This window comes from Theropithecus gelada, chromosome 15 (genome assembly GCF_003255815.1).
Source record: "Theropithecus gelada isolate Dixy chromosome 15, Tgel_1.0, whole genome shotgun sequence".
NCBI classification, from domain to species: Eukaryota; Metazoa; Chordata; class Mammalia; order Primates; family Cercopithecidae; genus Theropithecus; species Theropithecus gelada.
In genome coordinates this window covers 79,703,053-79,720,595 of record NC_037683.1, presented here as the reverse complement: position 1 = coordinate 79,720,595, position 17,543 = coordinate 79,703,053, and the positions used below count along the sequence as shown (strand labels likewise).

The window sequence follows — 17,543 nt, the reverse complement described above, 5'->3', positions numbered from 1 at the left end:
TGAGTAATGATTGCTGAATTTTCCTCTCCCTCTTTTTTTTCTCCATCTTCTCTAAAATTTCCATTAGGAAAGGATTCGTAATCATAAGTACCGGAGCCTGGGCGACCTGGAGAAGGATGTCATGCTTCTCTGTCACAACGCTCAGACATTCAACCTGGAAGGATCCCAGGTCTGTCTTCATTGTCTAAAAGTTCTTAACTGTAAATGTGCCCATGTTCTTTTTAAGTAAAATAATTCGTTTTCTACCTTTTGAATTATTGCTAGTGCCAGAAGAAAAATAACTAAAAACCTATGTTCCTTGCCACCTATGTAAGAAAATAGAGGCTTTGACATCTTCAAATTACCTTTGTACCACAGCTGTGCTAGTGCCTACTCACACTTCTCTTCAAAGCCTATATTCTTTTTTTTTTTTTTCTTTCCTTTTTTGAGGCAGAATTTCACTCTGTCTCCCAGGCTGGAGTACAGTGGTGCCTTCTCGGCTCATTGCAACCTCCGCCTCCCGGGTTCAAGCCATTCTTCTGCTCTCGGCCTCCCAAGCACCTGGGATTACAGGCACCCACCACCATGCCTGGCTGATTTTTGTATTTTTAGTAGAGATGGAATTTCACCATGTTGGCCAGGCTGGTCTCGAACTCCTGACCTCAGGTGATCTGCCCACCTCGGCCTCCCAAAGTGCTGGGATTACAGGTGTGCACCACTGTGCTGGGCCTCAAAGCTTATATTCTAATTAGAGGAGGGATTCAAGTAAATCATTGAAGGTAATGCTGAAAGGCTGGCAGTACCATTTTTGCTTTTTTGGAGATTGTATATTTGATTATATTTACATTTATTTTTCCGATTGTACTCTTGCATCAGGAGCTGAAACTACTAGAATGTAAGACAAAGCAAACTATAGGAAAAAAATAAACACTGCCTCTAATTGCTTTTTAATCTTTTTTATCAGCCCAATTGCAATTCTCTTTACTCCCCTTCTCCATAGTTAACAAGTCTAAGAGTATATAAATGATCTGAATTTATTAAAATAACCAAGGGGAGGGCACTTTAATAACACCTCAATTACTGTCACATTTTGTAGGAATTTTTTCCTGTCTGTATGTCTGGCCTGGTGCCTTCAGACCCATGAAGAAGAAAGAAAAAGACAAAGATGTACCCCTCAACCAATGCAATATCAAACCACCTTTAAATTCCTTAAGCCTGCACATCAATTTCAGTCATCAAACAGGAGAATATAGAAATCTTCAGAATGCGCCTTGAACAGACTTAAACAATTTCTAAGTTAATAGCAGTAGTATCTTGAAAGCAAGCCTTCTGTTACTCAAGGCATTCTCCAAGGAAAGTTAAGCTGGAAGCCAGGACATAGAAAGTAGAAGAATCAACAAAGAAGGTTTTGTGAATGACAGTTTATTTTAGTCTCTGGATAGATATTTGGATTCTTTATGTCAATATGGCATTATTATGATATGCATCCAGTCCTTTTTTCTACAATCTTCCTATCTGTTTTCACTCTCACTGTCACAACTGAAATGAGGTGTTAAGTGGCCTCTTGACTGGTTTCTCCCCCGGCCCATCTGGACACTAGTTTGTCTTTCTCTAGCCACCTTCCTATCCTATTCATTTACTGCCCCTTTCCCAAGCTTTGAGGTTCCCCAAAGAACGAATTTATCTCTGTAGACTGCTTGCAGAAGTTTAATATAAGTCTTTGGCTTCATCTGCGACTCCTCAACCTAAACAGCCCATAGTCCATTCAGACTGATACCATAATCACCTGCTTCTCCAGTTACATTTCTTTTAGTCTTTAAGATCAGAGAGATTCTGTGTACCTTTTAGTTCTCAAGATGGAAACATCTTGCAAAACATAGGACAATATTTTTTTTTGGAGATGGAGTCTCACTCTGTTGCCCAGGCTGGAATGCAGTGGTGCCATCTTGACTCACTGCAGCCTCCTCCTCTCAGATTCAAGTGATTCTCCTGCCTCAGCCTCCCGAGAAGCTGGGATTAAGGCATGCACTACCATGTCTGGCTAATTTTTGTATTTTCTTTTAGTAGAGATGGGCTTTCACCATGTTGGCCAGGCTGGTCTTGAACTCCTGACCTCGTGATCAGCCCACCTCAGCCTCCTAAAGTGCTGGGATTACAGGCGTTGAGTACCACACTTGGCCCAGGACAATATCTTAACCAGGAAATTGACATCAATACAACCCCAGATGCATCTCTTGTATTCTTGCCTCCTCATCTTTCTCATTTGTTTTCCTTTTCTAAAAAGCCCCTCTCCTTTCTCACTGCTGAAGGAATTCTTCTCACCTTTAAGATCCAGCTCAACTCTGATGCCTCTGGCAAATTCTGCCCTGATGGTCCCATCCTGTGTCTCTCTCGTGGGTCTTTTGTTCTGCCATAGTCATACTCACTGCCTATATTGTTCATTTGGTGCATACCACAATTTGCCCGGTCACTCTTTTGAACGTGCAGGTCTTCTTTACAATAAAAGGAATATGTTCCTAAAGAGCAGGGCTTGTTTTATTTTCCTTTTAAATTTTTAAAAAATTGTGATAAAAAGACATAACAAAATTTATCATAATCAACAAATCTTTAGAACTTTGTTGTCTTGCAACTCTGAAACGGTGTGCCTATTAATAACTCTTATCTCCTCCTTCCCCCAGCCCCTGGCAACCACCGTGGCACTGTCTGTTTCTATGAATTTGCCTATTTTAGATACTTCATATAAGTAGAATCATAGAGTACTTGTCTTTTTGTGACTGGCTTATGCACTTATGGACTTAGCATTATATTCTCCAGTGTAATCCATGTTACAGGATTTCCTTCCTTTTAAAGACTGAATAGTATTCCATTAAATGCATAGCCCACAGCTGCTTATCCACGTACTTGTCGGTGGGCCTGTGGGTTGCCTCCACCTCTTGGCTATTGTGAATGCTGCTGCTAGGAACATGGGTGTGCTAATGTCTTTTCAAGACCCCTCTTGTGATTCTTTATATACCCAGAAGTGGGGCTTATGGATCATAGGGTAATTCTATTTTCAATTTTTTTTTTAGGAAAAGGACCATTTTTGAACTTTTATCTTTCAGCACCTACCCAGGGCCATGCTCAGATAGGTGTATCCATTAAAAATAAAGTGTTAATTGGATGAGTATTGGCTGCTAATGATAAACTCAGTAATAAGGAATAGCCCCCACTTGCTAGGGGCTTTGCATTTTAAAGAAGATTGCTTTACCACTGTCTTACCACAGTATTTGGTAGAACAATCCAAATAAGAAATGTGGTTTTTAAAAATACCGTTTTTGTTGTCCAATATGAGGATATTTTATCTACTCTTCTCCTCTAAGCATCCATGCACTTTTAAATAATTTCAACTGCATTTGGACTTTGTATATGAATTTGTATGTCTGTATTTGGGCGTGGCATTTTGCTATTGGGTTTTCATGTGGGCATAAAAGCTAACGGTGACATTTCTACTAAGATTCATGTAAAGTAAGCTTGTGTGTTGCATAAGGAGGGGTTCACTGCCATTTTAAATCTTAGGCCCTCAGCTTGCAGTTTTAACTGATACCCCTTTGACTATTTAGATCTATGAAGACTCCATCGTTTTACAGTCAGTGTTTAAGAGTGCCCGGCAGAAAATTGCCAAAGAGGAAGAGAGTGAGGATGAAAGCAACGAAGAGGAGGAGGAGGAAGAGGAGGAAGAGTCAGAGTCGGAGGGTAAGCCCAGACATTCGGGTGCTCTGCATCTTTGCTGCTCCTCACTTGCATAGCTGTCTCCGCAAATGCTCGCAGAAGAGACTTGAGAGTGGGGCAGATCTGGATGGGAGCCCTTAGTCCACTTTGTCCTTGCTGGGCAACCGGGGGCCATGTACTTAACCCTGCTCATGCTCAGTTTTCTCATCTGTAAAACTGAGGTCCTAAAAATGACCTCCAAGCATGTAAAATGTTTAGCATAGGCCAGGCTCTGTAGCAAACACCGTTTGCTTGCTTAGTTTTTTGAGACAGGGTCTTACTCTGTCACCGAGGCTGAAATGCAGTGGCATGATCTTAGGTGACTGCAACCTCCACCTCCCGGGTTCAAGTGATTCTCCTGCCTCAGCCTCCTGAGTAGCTGGGACTACAGGCATGTGCCATGACATCTGGTTAATTTTTATATTTTTAGTAGAGATGGGGTGTCACCATGTTGGCCAGGCTGGTCTCAAGTGATCCACCCACCTTGGCCTCCCAAAGTGCTGGGATTACAGGCACAAGCCACCACACCTGACCTGCAAACACTTTCTGAATGTTGCCTTTGAATACTGCTGTTAATGCCACCTATCTTCTATTCTTTACCATAGTGGTTCTAAAACCTGGAGGGCTTGAAGAGTATGTCAGTGTTTGATCCAGTAGCCTGTGGTGGGGCCTGAGAGTCCACATTTCTGGCAAATTCCCAGGGGAACTGACAATGTTGGGCCAAGGACCACACTTTGAGAATCACAGCTTTAGAAAATAATTGTCAAACAAACTGAGTTGGAACTGTGAATTTTGCATAGAATTTTTTTTTTTTTTTTTTTTTTTTTTTTTTTTGCCAGGGGAAGAGGGATGATGACAGGGTACTGTCTTTATTTAAAATGTTGATATTTTGTGTATCATGGATTTGGGGGGGGGCATTAATTTGGGTTTTTAAAATATCACCTTTTAGGATATTAGTTGATTACTGGGGTTTGGTGCTCCCTTCAATTTTACATCCAAGGTGAGTGCCTCCGTTGTTTTACCCTAGTTCCAGCCCTGACTGATAACCCAAATATTCCAAAGGTTAAGGGTGCTGTCAGAAGTCGAAAATTTCTTATTAGGGCATAGTGGCTCACAACTATAATCCAAGCACTTTGGGAGGCTGAGGTAGAAGGATAGCTTGAGGCTAGGAGTTCAAGACCAACCTGGATAACACAGTAAGACCCTATCTCTACAAAAATTTTTATAAAAAGAAATAGCCAAGTGTGGTGGCACATGTCTATAGTCCCAGCTACTCAGGAGGCTGAGGCAGCAGGATCGCTTAGTCTAGGAGTTCAAGGCTGCAGTGAGCAATGATCACACCACTGCCCTCCAGCCTGGGCAACAGAGCAAAACCCTACCAAAAAAACACAAATATTTAAAAACTATAAAATTTCTTCTTTCCTATGTGTGTCTTCACCCTGTACTACTCAAAGTAATAAAACCTAGTAGTTATGGGCTACTATGTAAAACAGCATAAGCCAGGCCTGGTGTCTCACGCCTGTAATCCCAGCACTTCGGGAGGCTGAGGCGGGTGGATCACTTGAAGTCAGGAGTTTGAGACCAGCCTGATCAACATGGTAAAACTTCATCTTTACTAAAAATACAAAAATTAGCAAGGTGTGGTGGTGGGCACCCAGCTACTTGGGAGACTGAGGCAGGACAATCGCTTGAACCCAGAAAGCAGAGGTTGGAGTGAGCTGAGATCATGTCACTGTACTCCAGCCTGGGCCACAGAGTGAGACTCTGTCTCCAAAAAAAAAAAAAAAAAGTATAGACATGCTTCTAAAAAATTATTAGGTTTCTAATTACATATTAATACAGATGACTTGGAAAATAGATTTTCAAAGGTAAAAAAATGTGTAATTCTGTATCTCAACATACATGTAATATTTTGAGAAGTTATCTTCAGTTTTTTTCTATACATAAATTTGTTTATAAAAATGTAGCACACTGTTTTGTGCCATGATTTTTGTACTTATTATGAACACTTTCCATGGCAATGAGGGTTTTTTTTACAGCAACATATATTAACATGTATATTATATATTAACATTAAGGAATGTACTAAAACGTGTTAATTATACTCTGTTCATCAGGCTGTTTCCCAATAATGCTGTCCTGAGCATTTTACCCATAGATTATTGAAAAGATGTAAAATGTATGTGATGCATACACATTGCCACAGAGAATGGAGTTTCCATTCTTGCCCTCAACATCCATAAGTGACTCTTTCCCAACATCCTTTTCTGGTCTCTCAATATCTAGTTAGTGATTCTGCCTTTTATGAATTTAAACTTCCCCAAATTCATGTAGTTATTCCTTTGTTCTAGCATTTGAATACATCTGCATCATCTATCTTAGCTATATATTTCATTATTTTAGAGCCAAATTTCTAATCTCTTCAAAGAGCTGCTCTCTTACCCCATCTATCAATTTCATTTCTCAAGCCTTGGTATATTTATTTTCTCTTGCTGCTATAACAAATTACCACAAACTTAGTGGCTTTAATACAACACACACTTATTACCTCATGGTTCTGTGGGTCACAGATTCAGCATGAGTCTCCCTGGACTAAGATCAGTATGTCAGCATCCTGCGTTCCTTTCTGGATGCTCTAGATGGGCATCCCATTTCCTTGTTCATCCTGGTTCTTAGCAGAGTTCAATTTCCTGTGTTTGTAAAAGCAAAGTTCCCACTTGCTTGCTGGCTGCCAGTGGAAGGCTGTTCCCAACAGTGTTCTTTAGCTCATTGCCCGCCCCCCCACCCCTTGCTTCAACTTTAAAGCCAGCAATGACAGGTACAGTCCTTCTCATGTTGTGTCTCCATGAATCTCTCTTCCACTTTTAAGGATGCAGGTGATTAGATCGGGCCCACCTCGATAATCCACAATAATTTCCCCATCTCAAGGTCAGACAATTAACCTATAATCCCTTTTGCCATGTAATATAACATATTCAAAGGTTCTGGGATTAGGATATGGACATCTTGTGAGGAGACAATATTCTACCCACCACACTTGGTAGCTAGAACTTTTCATAGGTGCATATGGTTGTATCATAAAACCTTAGGAAGCTGTTTACAGGGCTCACCTAATGGTCCAGTTTATTAACCTGCTTGTCCATAGTCTGTCAGGTGGGTTTTTTGGAGAAACATCCACTGACACATGCCTGACAGCATTAGAGTGCACCACACTCCAAAGCGCATTTAGATTATGCTCTCAAGGATACATTTTCTTACCCCTGTTGCCCGTCTTCTACCTGTTCATTTTCCATACTCCTGTGTCAGGGAGAGCCCACACCTGGATAAATGGACATATTTCACTTTGCCTTTCCACATTGTTTAGAAATGCCCATTATGGCTGGCTTCTGGCATCTATTTCTTTAGATATCCCACATCTTTCCATTTGCATTAATAGATAGGCTTTTTCATCTCCAGTCTCTTCTTCTTGTCCTAAGTTACCCCACCCAAAGCAATAGGGCCCCACCTCATCGCTTGTTAAGCAGCAGACATTGGGTATAATAGATAGAAGGCTTGGCTAGGAGTACTATTTTGTGTACTAGGATTTGCCAGCCTTTGGCCCGTTTGGGATGGAGGAAAGGCAAATGCTACCACCACACTTGAGTACAAAACAGCACGGCTGTCATCTCTTCTGTTAGCTTATGTTTCTGTGGGAGATTTTAGTTTTGGAAATATTTTGTGGGTCCCTCCACTTCACAAAAGAAGTCTGGAACATTCTCCTAAGATTCCTTCTGGAACTAGGATTCCCTCTATGACAACATCTATTTCTAGATGCCTTGAGACCCACCAGACATGGTAGAGTATAGCAAAGCTGGCTTGAATGAGAGACCCACATTTTCAGTGCCTTCATCATCAAATACCAAAAATGGTATTCTATGGATATCTATCCCAAATAGCTACCGTGGAGCAGATTGTCTTTGATGGTCTTTGTTCCTTGGGAGAGGTACCTATATTTATGATATTGTACCTTGAACTCTTCCAAGTGTTTTCACTTGTATCCCCAGAATAGTCTTGTGAAGGTGGAAATGGGTGCGATCTTTCTGAAGGCTAATCTGGCAGAGCACTGTTAGAAATTTACCATATGGACATGTCCACCATACCTCCCTCAAATTCTGCCAAGATACATTGAAATAGGTTCACAGCAGCTTTGTTTATACTGGCAAAAAAAAAAAAAAAAAAAAGCAGGAAACTTCAGCCCTCGTCATATGAGACTGATTAAGTAAATTATAGTATACCATACGATGGAAAATTTTCAGGTATTTAGAAGAATTAGACAGGTATGTATGAGCCTGTACCTATAAATATCCCGCATATGTGAGTAAACAGTAAGTGTAGAATATGGATGTGTATAAAGATCCCTTTGAGATAACTATTTAAAGAATTCAAGTACATATGTGTATCTATACACATACTTCAATTTTTTATATTCTATAAAGACTTTTATAGAATATGTAGAATTATATATACACACAGACAGAGAGAGAAGAATGGATGTACTTGCAGGTATGGACATAAACATTTGTTTTCCTGGAAATAATTACCAGAAAGAGAGTTGTAGGGAGAGAAATTAGGAATGGGGGAAAGGAGGCATTCAAAAGTGTTTTCTTTTTACTTTCCATTTTGTACCTTTATGTTAAAAATGTTATTGAACTATTTAAGTCAACTGGAGTTATCTACATAGTAAAATTATTGGCCTTTAAAAAACTCTTTATATTTTTAATGTAAAAGTTCTATTAAATGATTGCCCAAACACCTCCACAAAATAGGAAACACTTCCCCTCATTATCCTTGGTCAGCCATTGGGAGACAGGTAAAGGACCCAGCCCCGCTGTCCTCCGTGGGACCTCGGTCCCTCTTGTTGCCTGTGACTATATCATTTACCTTCCAAAGGGGGAGACAGGTTGGCAAGTGGAAGGGATCGCTGACTAGACAGAACCACACAGAACAGGCATAATCCAGGCATGTTCTGGGCACTCCGGGATGTTTGTGTTGTCTGTAGGTTGGTGATAGTCTTATCACCTATACAGATATCTCCCTTGTGATTACTCATTGCTATCTATTTCATTTGCTTTGGTTTTAGCAAAATCAGTCAAGGTGAAAATTAAGCTCAATAAAAAAGATGAGAAAGGCCGGGACAAAGGAAAAGGCAAGAAAAGGCCAAATCGAGGAAAAGCCAAACCTGTAGTGAGCGATTTTGACAGCGATGAGGAGCAGGATGAACGTGTAAGTGTAGCTGACTGGGACTGAAGGCGGAGGCGCCCTCTCCACTGCTCGCTGGCCTCTTGCATTTCCATGCCCCTTCAGCCTTTTCACTTTATTACCTAGGAGTGGAAATGTCAGGATTTAGTGAGATTTCATTATTGAGGGATGTGAATGGAGCTGTATGATTTAGAACAAAGAATTGGGGGCTTTGTTTATTGCTTTTTTAATAGTCTTCAAAAATGAAAAACTACTAAATCAAACTCTTTTCCCCCTTTTTAATCTTCCCACAGGCTTGCTTATAAATATGGTTTTCCCCATAGCCAGTTAATATTTTATATCCATCGCACCCAGCATAGCGCCTGGTACATAGCAGTAGATTAGATGGAAGAATGAGAAAAAGTGATAGGATGTCAGAGTTACTGGCTCGAGTTGCTACTTAAGGGACCGTGTAAAAACTCAAATGACTTTTTTAAGTACCTAGGGGTGTTATTTTTAATACTTGAAAAATGCAGTGAGCATCTATTGAGCCAGGCCTTATAATATAGGTACCTCACTGTGTGGTAGCATATTAAATACTGATGTCAGCATCATGAGATAGATGTCACTCTCAAAAAACATGTTATAGAAATGGTTAGGTTATGTGTGTTTTGCTACAGATCACGTAGCAGAGGTGGGATGCGGACCCTAGTAGAATAACTCAGTCTAGTGTGCTATGCCTGACTGGGCAGCAAGGTAGAAGAGTGGGCAGAAGCTCCTAATACCTTGCCTTTTGAAATACCCTTCATTTCATCCATTCACTTTCCAGAAGATGGCTTCCTGGCACCCACATTCTTTTCTTTCTGGAAAGATAAATTTCCCTTTTTGTGTATGTGCTAGTTTGATTTTCCTTCAACACATTACCATTTTGGTAAAATTTCAGAATTATGATCTCACCCCAGCCTTAACCCTTGATGCAAACATTTTCAAATACATTTAAAATACAGTATTTTCTTTAGGAGATATCAAATGCAGGGTATTTTTTTTCTCCCATGAATTTTCTAAAACCTGGGACTGAAAAAGAGAAAGTATTAGCCATAAACCTTTCAAGCCAAAGTGAAAGGGCACAAACACCAGCTTAGAGGGTGGGCTTTGCTTTGGGGTTTTCAGTAAGAAAAACTTCTCAGCTTCGAGGCTGTCGATGCCTCTTTAATGTGTTTCTGTCCTTCCACGGAAAGAGAGAAAGAGATGTGGCGGGTTGTTTCCAAAATGTCATTTTTTTCCTAATGGCCTCTTGATGGTTTGTTTTGTTTTATGTATTCTTTTTCTTGCATGTGATGTTACTTCATTTTATCTTATTTTTACTTTTAGGAACAGTCAGAAGGAAGTGGGACGGATGATGAGTGATCAATATGGACGTTTTTCCTTGGCAGAACTGAATTCCTTCCTCCCCTGTCTCATTTCTACCCAGTGAGTTCATTTTGTCATATAGGCACTGGGTTGTTTCTATATCATCATCGTCTATAAACTAGCTTTAGGATAGTGCCAGACAAACATATGATATCATGGTGTAAAAAAAAAACACACATACACAAATATTTGTAACATATTGTGACCAAATGGGCCTCAAAGATTCAAAGATTGAAACAAACAAAAAAGCTTTTGATGGAAAATATGTGGGTGGATAGTATATTTCTATGGGTGGGTTTGATTGTGCCTGGTTTTATCACCTGTTCAGATGAGAAGATTTTTGTCTTTTGTAGCACTGATAACCAGGAGAAGCCATTAAAAGCCACTGGTTATTTTATTTTTCATCAGGCAATTTTCAAGGTTTTTATTTGTTCGGTATTGTTTTTTTACACTGTGGTACATATAAGCAACTTTAATAGGTGATAAATGTACAGTAGTTAGATTTCACCTGCATATACATTTTTCCATTTTATGCTCTATGATCTGAACAAAAGCTTTTTGAATTGTATAAGATTTATGTCTACTGTAAACATTGCTTAATTTTTTTGCTCTTGATTTTTAAAAAAGTTTTGTTGAAAGCGCTATTGAATATTGCAATCTATATAGTGTATTGGATGGCTTCTTTTGTCACCCTGATCTCCTATGTTACCAATGTGTATCGTCTCCTTCTCCCTAAAGTGTACTTAATCTTTGCTTTCTTTGCACAATGTCTTTGGTTGCAAGTCATAAGCCTGAGGCAAATAAAATTCCAGTAATTTCGAAGAATGTGGTGTTGGTGCTTTCCTAATAAAGAGATAATTTAGCTCGACAAATGCAGCCTGTTTCTTTGAATTCTAGAGGATTGAAACCCTTGTGCCTGAAGTGGCAGTTTTCTGTAGAGGGCTGGGCAGCCTCTTGCTACAGAACACTTGATAGGGGAAAAAGAGAGCTTGAGAGAGCCAGTCTCCTTGGTGTGGTCCAGCTGTGTCACCAGGGGCACCTGTTGCACCTATGACTTTATTAAACAGCAGAAGAGATGCTGCCATGGGCCAAGCCATATGAAGTCCCTGCTCAGCCTTAAATTCTGTTTCTTAGTTGGAAAATCTATATTGCTATTTATGTCTTTTGATTTTGAAAGATTTCAAAAATATTCCATTGAAAGACTGGTTCAGTGAACACCTATATACCCTCACCTGAGATTCAACAATAATATTTCATCCTTACCCTGTTTTATTTTAATAAACCATTGGAAAATAAGTTGCCGTCATTATGATACTTTGCACCTAATATTTCAGCACAAATCTAAGAATAAGGGTATCTCATAGCCAACCACAATCCTATAGCATACCAAAAGGAATAAACAATAGTTCCCTGATATCTAAGAGACAAGCCATAGTCGCATTTTCCCAGATGTCCTAACATTATCTTCTATTTGTTTGGTTTTAGCCAGGATCTTTTCAAGGCTCACACTTTGTGTTTGATTGTAACATTTCTCAATATCGTTTTTAAAGTTCTCAAAAAAAAAAAAAAGTAGCACAAAGATGGGCACATTCTTTAAGAAGCTGGTGATGATAGGATCAAAATGGGAGTGTTTCCTTCAATACTACTGGATTGATGAAAGCTTCCTTTTTTAGAATTATCTAAGGAGAACTCCAGGATCTTTGCTTTTATATATATTTGCCAATGCTGTATCCTGCTTTGAATCTTGAAGGAAATTTGATCCACACAGAGTACAGTCCTCCTGAGAAACCTCTTTGTCTCTCTAAATAGCAATTCATGTATTAATTTCCAGTTAGTCCGAGCATTCAGGAGGAGGAGTTTCCCTTCTTGGTTGGTTTCTCGGACTTGCTAACCGCAATAGGATTGGAGACCTCCACAGAAGAGTATACCCATATTAGTTTCTCATACTGAGATGATTTGGTATCAGTTCAAAGAAAACATTCGTCTTTCCCTGCTTCTATTTCTATATTTTCTATATTTTTGTGCTCTTTGCAATCTCTCCTTGGCTTCAGAAGCATTGCTATTGCTAAAGTCCTCAAAACCACTGTATTCGTGGTTCAGGATTTCTGTTGTGTGAAGAGTGTTCTCTGATCCTTCTGTTGCTGTGTTTGGTGTAGTATTCTCCTTGGCTATAACGGAAATGAGAGCCAGGGATGATCGTTGAGAACAGGAGTCTCTTCTCCTTCGGCGGCAGGGGACTGGTGGTGAACAGTTCAGCTGATGATCTTCCCGGTGTGAGGTGGCAGCAGAGTGAGCATGCAGTAACAAGAAGGCGGGCCATCCCGAGCATGTGCATATGCGGACCTGTTTACCACGTCGTGGCAGCCATCTTGTTCAGCTCTAGTTGCTGAGCCCATCAGCCTAGTTCTTTCCAAGGTCAAAGGTTTTTTAGGAACAGAGGAAGGAAGCTAAGAGTATCAGGCTGTGTACTGATTGCATTATTGTATTCAATTACAAGAACCATGTGAGGAAGGCGTAGTTCTTGTTCCCATTTTACAAATAAAGATAACGCAAAGAAGAGATTGAAGAGCAAAGAGCTGTGCACCAAAAGTTGAATTTCTTTGACTCCAGACCCCATATTCCTTGGAGCTTCCCCACCTCCCCTCAGTGAGTGAGGTCGGGAACTGAGCTGTTGATAAGCTTCAGGCACCCATTTACCTGGCACGTGCTGACACAATTGGGCTTACAGACAAATCCTGGCTCAAGTTTCTAGTTCCCGTGGCTGAGCCTTTCCACTGAGACCCAGTTTTCTTGGCTGGGCCCTGCTACTCTGGCTCTTCCTTCACAGTCCTCTGCAAGGGCCAGAACAGGGCCCTTAGGTCCCAGCTACTCATGTTTCCTAAAGGCTACTGACTTAGATATCACTACTACCATCAGATATAATGCCATACGTATACGTAGTGACCAAGTTCATGTTTGCCCCACGCATTGATAAGACCAAGAGTTTTCTGAGAAAGAGGTTTTTACACCTCATCATCTCTGTAGGTGCTGGACAGAGTATGCTTAGCGTGCAATTTTATCTTCAAGTCCTCCAGTTCCATATCCAACCAGACTGGCATTCCTAAGCACTTCCCATGTGGAGAGGGTAGAGCCATCACCAGTGCCACCTGAAGGAACAGACTCCTGACTGCCCGCTATCCCAGCCTGACCTCTTAGCTCTAGTGTCAGTCTGCTATGTGGACCAGAGTTGGCACACATCACAGCTGGGTCTGCCTGAGTTATGCCACCAGAAACATGATTCTCAGACTATTTTCATAGGTCACACCCTTAAAATGGGGTGTTTTAAATATGAACCTCTTAATTTCCCATTAGAGATATTATATAGGCAGAATATACTGGAACCAGATATACAGTAGCAGGAATGTAAAGGGTTTAAAAGACGTTTATCCCTCTAAGGCCGCTTATTTAACTTTAAGTATAATTATTCAGATGAGAAATTAGGATCATGGCCCTGAATTGGGAGTCAAATGTGTGGGTTATTCTGGATTTTGCCGCATCCTTATTTGAGTTTTGATTTCCTCTATAAAACGTGAAGAATAAGTGAGTCGTCCTGTAATTGCAAGCTATGTGGTTGAGACATACTGTTGTGTTGTCAAAGGTTTGCATTATGTTAGAAAAAATGACTTGTAAATTAAATGTCATTAAAACATCCAGAAAGATTCTCAAAGTCAAGAAATAGACTGGAGATGGCTTTTAAGGGCCCTTCAAGCATTGACAGTTTTGAAATCAGTGTTTCTCAAAGTGTGGTCTCCAAACTAGCAGCATCAGCACGGCTTGCAAACGGAAATGCAAATTCTCATGCCTCATCCTAGACCTACTGAATCAGAAACTCTGAGGGTGGGGCCCCCTAATAGAACATGCCCTCCAGGTGATTCTGATACATGCTCAAGTTTGAGAACCACTAGTCTATCAGGCTTTTAATCATCTCTATTATTTCATTCCTGAGGAACAATATGAAGCCATACTGGTCTTGATTCAGATCATTGGTTCAGGCATATATACCCAGCACACAATTGTCATTCTTGTAAAAAGAAAGTCAACATCAATGGGAATAACAGGAAAGGCTGAATATTTTTTTTCTCTCTCTGAAATGGCTTTTCTGTCACCTACATTACAAGGCAGCAATCTTCATTTGTGCTTGACTTAACCTTCATTGAGAGTGATGTGGTGTAATGCTTGGGGGAAATATCATTGGGTTACTTAGCAGAAAGGTAGAGACGTACTCTCCCTTTATGAATAAATGTTTTTCCCACAAGAATTTTATATTGGGAGTCAATCTTACTCTTAAAGAAATGGGCAAATCTAATCCTTTTCTTAAAATGTACTGAGTAAGAGCCTGCATCAAACTAGATAAAATAGAATTTCTGTTCTTATTTGTATATACTGTCATATAGTGTGTGAATCTGTTTTGCTTGGGGAAGAGTAATGAAAAATGATAGAGCAAAGGGTGAGGAATAATGACTGATAGGGCTAGAATTGCTAAACCTTGGTCCAGGTGAACTGTATTCACCCCTGGTGTTGTTTTAGGATACTGAGCTTCATGGAAGGCAAGTGACATGTTCCAACTGCCTGAGCCCCTTTATGCAAGAAGGTGTTTGTGTTCTGCATCAGTTTCCGTAAGGGCTAAGTTGAATAATACAGGCAGCTAAGTCTGGCGACTACAGGGAAGCAAGTTTTCTGTTTTTAAACACTGATTTTGTTACACACAAGAACGAGGCCTCTTTGTGAACCCAAATGCAGTTATGAAGCAAGGCTCACTGTGGGATTATAAACCTCAAAGCGAACAGACTCATAGTCCCTCAAGCAAATACATGTATTTCTTAATTCTCTTGTAAAAATTTTAATTAAATTCCTCTTCTAGGATTATAAAAATGGACATGTATCCACCACAACTAGCGAAATAATACAAAGAAAATTAATTCAGCATTCACCACGCCTACCAGGCAGTCAGCTTTAATAGTCTGATGTGGTTACTTCTATACCTTTCTTCTTGCACACATTAACACATACAAGCCTAGAGGCTGTCAAATGCCACTTCCCCAATTGTCTCAATACAACCTGAGACTGGTGCAGTGGATCATGCCGGTAATCCCAGCATTTTGGGAGGCCAAGGCAGGTGGATCACTTGAGGTAAAGAGTTAAAGACCAGCCTGGCCAGCATGGTGAAACCACCTTCTCTCCTAAAAATACAAAAATTAGCCAGGCATGTTGGTACACGCCTGTAATCCCAGCTACTTGAGAGGCTGAGGCACAAGAATTGCTCGAACCCAGGATGCAGAGGTTGCAGTGAGCTGAGATCACACCACTGCACTCCAGCCTTGGCAACACAGTGAGACTCCATCTCAACAACAACAAAAAAACAATAACATATAACCTGATAATAAGATTAAGTTGAATTTATTGTTTGCTGTGGTAAGGGAGGCCACCACCTTGAAGGAGTCTGGTAGTTTCTTTGAAGGAGGTCAAGATCAGATTTTACTGAAATTTAAAGTGTGTCAATACAGGGATTTGGCTAGGGCAGGTCATTATATAGTTTAAAGTTTGTGGAAATAGCAAGGTGAGAATTTTGAGAACTTGCCTAAGTAAGAGTCTCCTGGAATAGTATAAAAATAAAGACAATGGAATAGGAAAGTAATTTTAATGTAGCCAGTAAACTTTGTGAGGGTAGATGGCTTTAGCTCTCAGCTCTACTTTAAGGATGTTTCAGGGTTTTATTCTTTTTTTTTTAAGTGCTATACTATTCTCTGCAACTTGCCTTTCCTGCTTAACAGTACATTGAGTATTTTCCTCCAAGTCAACAGTTAGAGATTGAACTCACTGTTTTTTCTTTCTCTATTATAAAGAACACTTTAACTTTTTAATTGTAAAATGGATTATAGAAAAGATGGAAAGTAAGAAAAGTACAAAGAAAAAAATTTACTCATAATATTACCACTCAGAATCACTCATATTACTACTCAGAGAGAAAAGATTGAAAGAAAAGTACAAAGGAAAAAATATTACCGCTCAGAGAGAATCACTGGGGACTTCCAGTTTTGGGTACAGCTTGTATGGAACTTGGAAGTTATCTCTCACATACAACAAGTACAACAAGAAAAAAAGCTGAATGAACTGAAAATTAACAACTCTTGTGAGATTTATCAAAGAACTGAGTTCACAGGGCAAACCACTGCCCCCAAAGCAGAAGAGACAGTCAGGCAGTATATTAGTCCATTCCTGCAGTGCTATGAAGAACCACCTGGAATGGGGTAATTTATAAAGAAAAGGGGCTGAAATTGGCTCACCATTTCACAGGCTGTACAGGAAGCATGACTGAGAAGGCCTCAGGAAACGTATAATCATGATGGACGGTGAAGGGGAAACAGGCACATCTTACATGGCAGAAACAGGAGGAAGAGAGCAAAGGGGAAGGTGCTACCTTCCCATACTCTTTTAAACAACCAGATCCAGTGAGAACTCACTATCATGAGAACAGCAAGGGGGAAATCTGCCCCCATGATTCAATCACCTCCCACCAGGGTTCTCCTCCAAAATTGGGAATTATAATTTGACATGAGATTTGGGCAGGGAAACAAATCCAAACCATATAAATCCACCCCCAACCCCTCCCAAATCTCATGTCCTCCTCACATTGCAAAATATAATCCTCATTTCTCAACAGTCCCTCAAAGTCTTAATTCATTTCAGCATTAACTCAAAAGTCCACAGTCCAAAGTCTCTCTAAGACAAGTAAAATAAAAAACAAGTTAGTTACTTCCAAGACACAGTGGAGGTACAGGCATTGGCTTAATACTCCCATTCCAAATAGGAGAAATTAGCCAAAACAAAGGGGTTACAGGACCCATGCAAATCCAAAACCCAGCAGAATAGTCATTAAATCTTAAGCTCCAAAATAATTTCCTTTGACTTCATGTCTATATCCAGGCCACACCAATGCAAGGGATGGGCTCTTAAGGCCTTGGGCAGCCCCGCCCCTGTGGCTTTGCAGTACTCAGCTCCCATGGCTGCTCTCAGGTGCTGCCATTGAGTACCTGTGGCTTTTCCAGGTGCACAGTTCAAGCTGTCTGTGGGTCTACCATTCTGGGGTCTGGAGAACGGTTGCCCTCTTCTCACAGCCCCACTAGGCAGTGCCCCAGTGGGGACTCTAAGTG

The 17,543-nt window shown here is 40.4% G+C and overlaps 1 protein-coding gene across 7 annotated transcripts in view; it reads left to right on the top strand.

Annotated features, from left to right (window-relative positions):
- The window catches only part of SMARCA2 (SWI/SNF related, matrix associated, actin dependent regulator of chromatin, subfamily a, member 2), a 180,889-nt gene extending 169,664 nt beyond the window's left edge, over positions 1–11,225 (top strand). For all 7 annotated transcript variants that reach the window (XM_025359053.1, XM_025359051.1, XM_025359049.1 and 4 more), the window contains 4 exons: positions 68–169; positions 3,579–3,711; positions 8,846–8,988; positions 10,315–11,225. In XM_025359053.1, coding sequence (XP_025214838.1) covers positions 68–169; positions 3,579–3,711; positions 8,846–8,988; positions 10,315–10,350 — 414 coding nt within the window. In that variant the 3' untranslated portion in view covers positions 10,351–11,225. The remainder of the gene's footprint in view (positions 1–67; positions 170–3,578; positions 3,712–8,845; positions 8,989–10,314) is intronic.
- Positions 11,226–17,543: the final 6,318 nt, after the last annotated feature.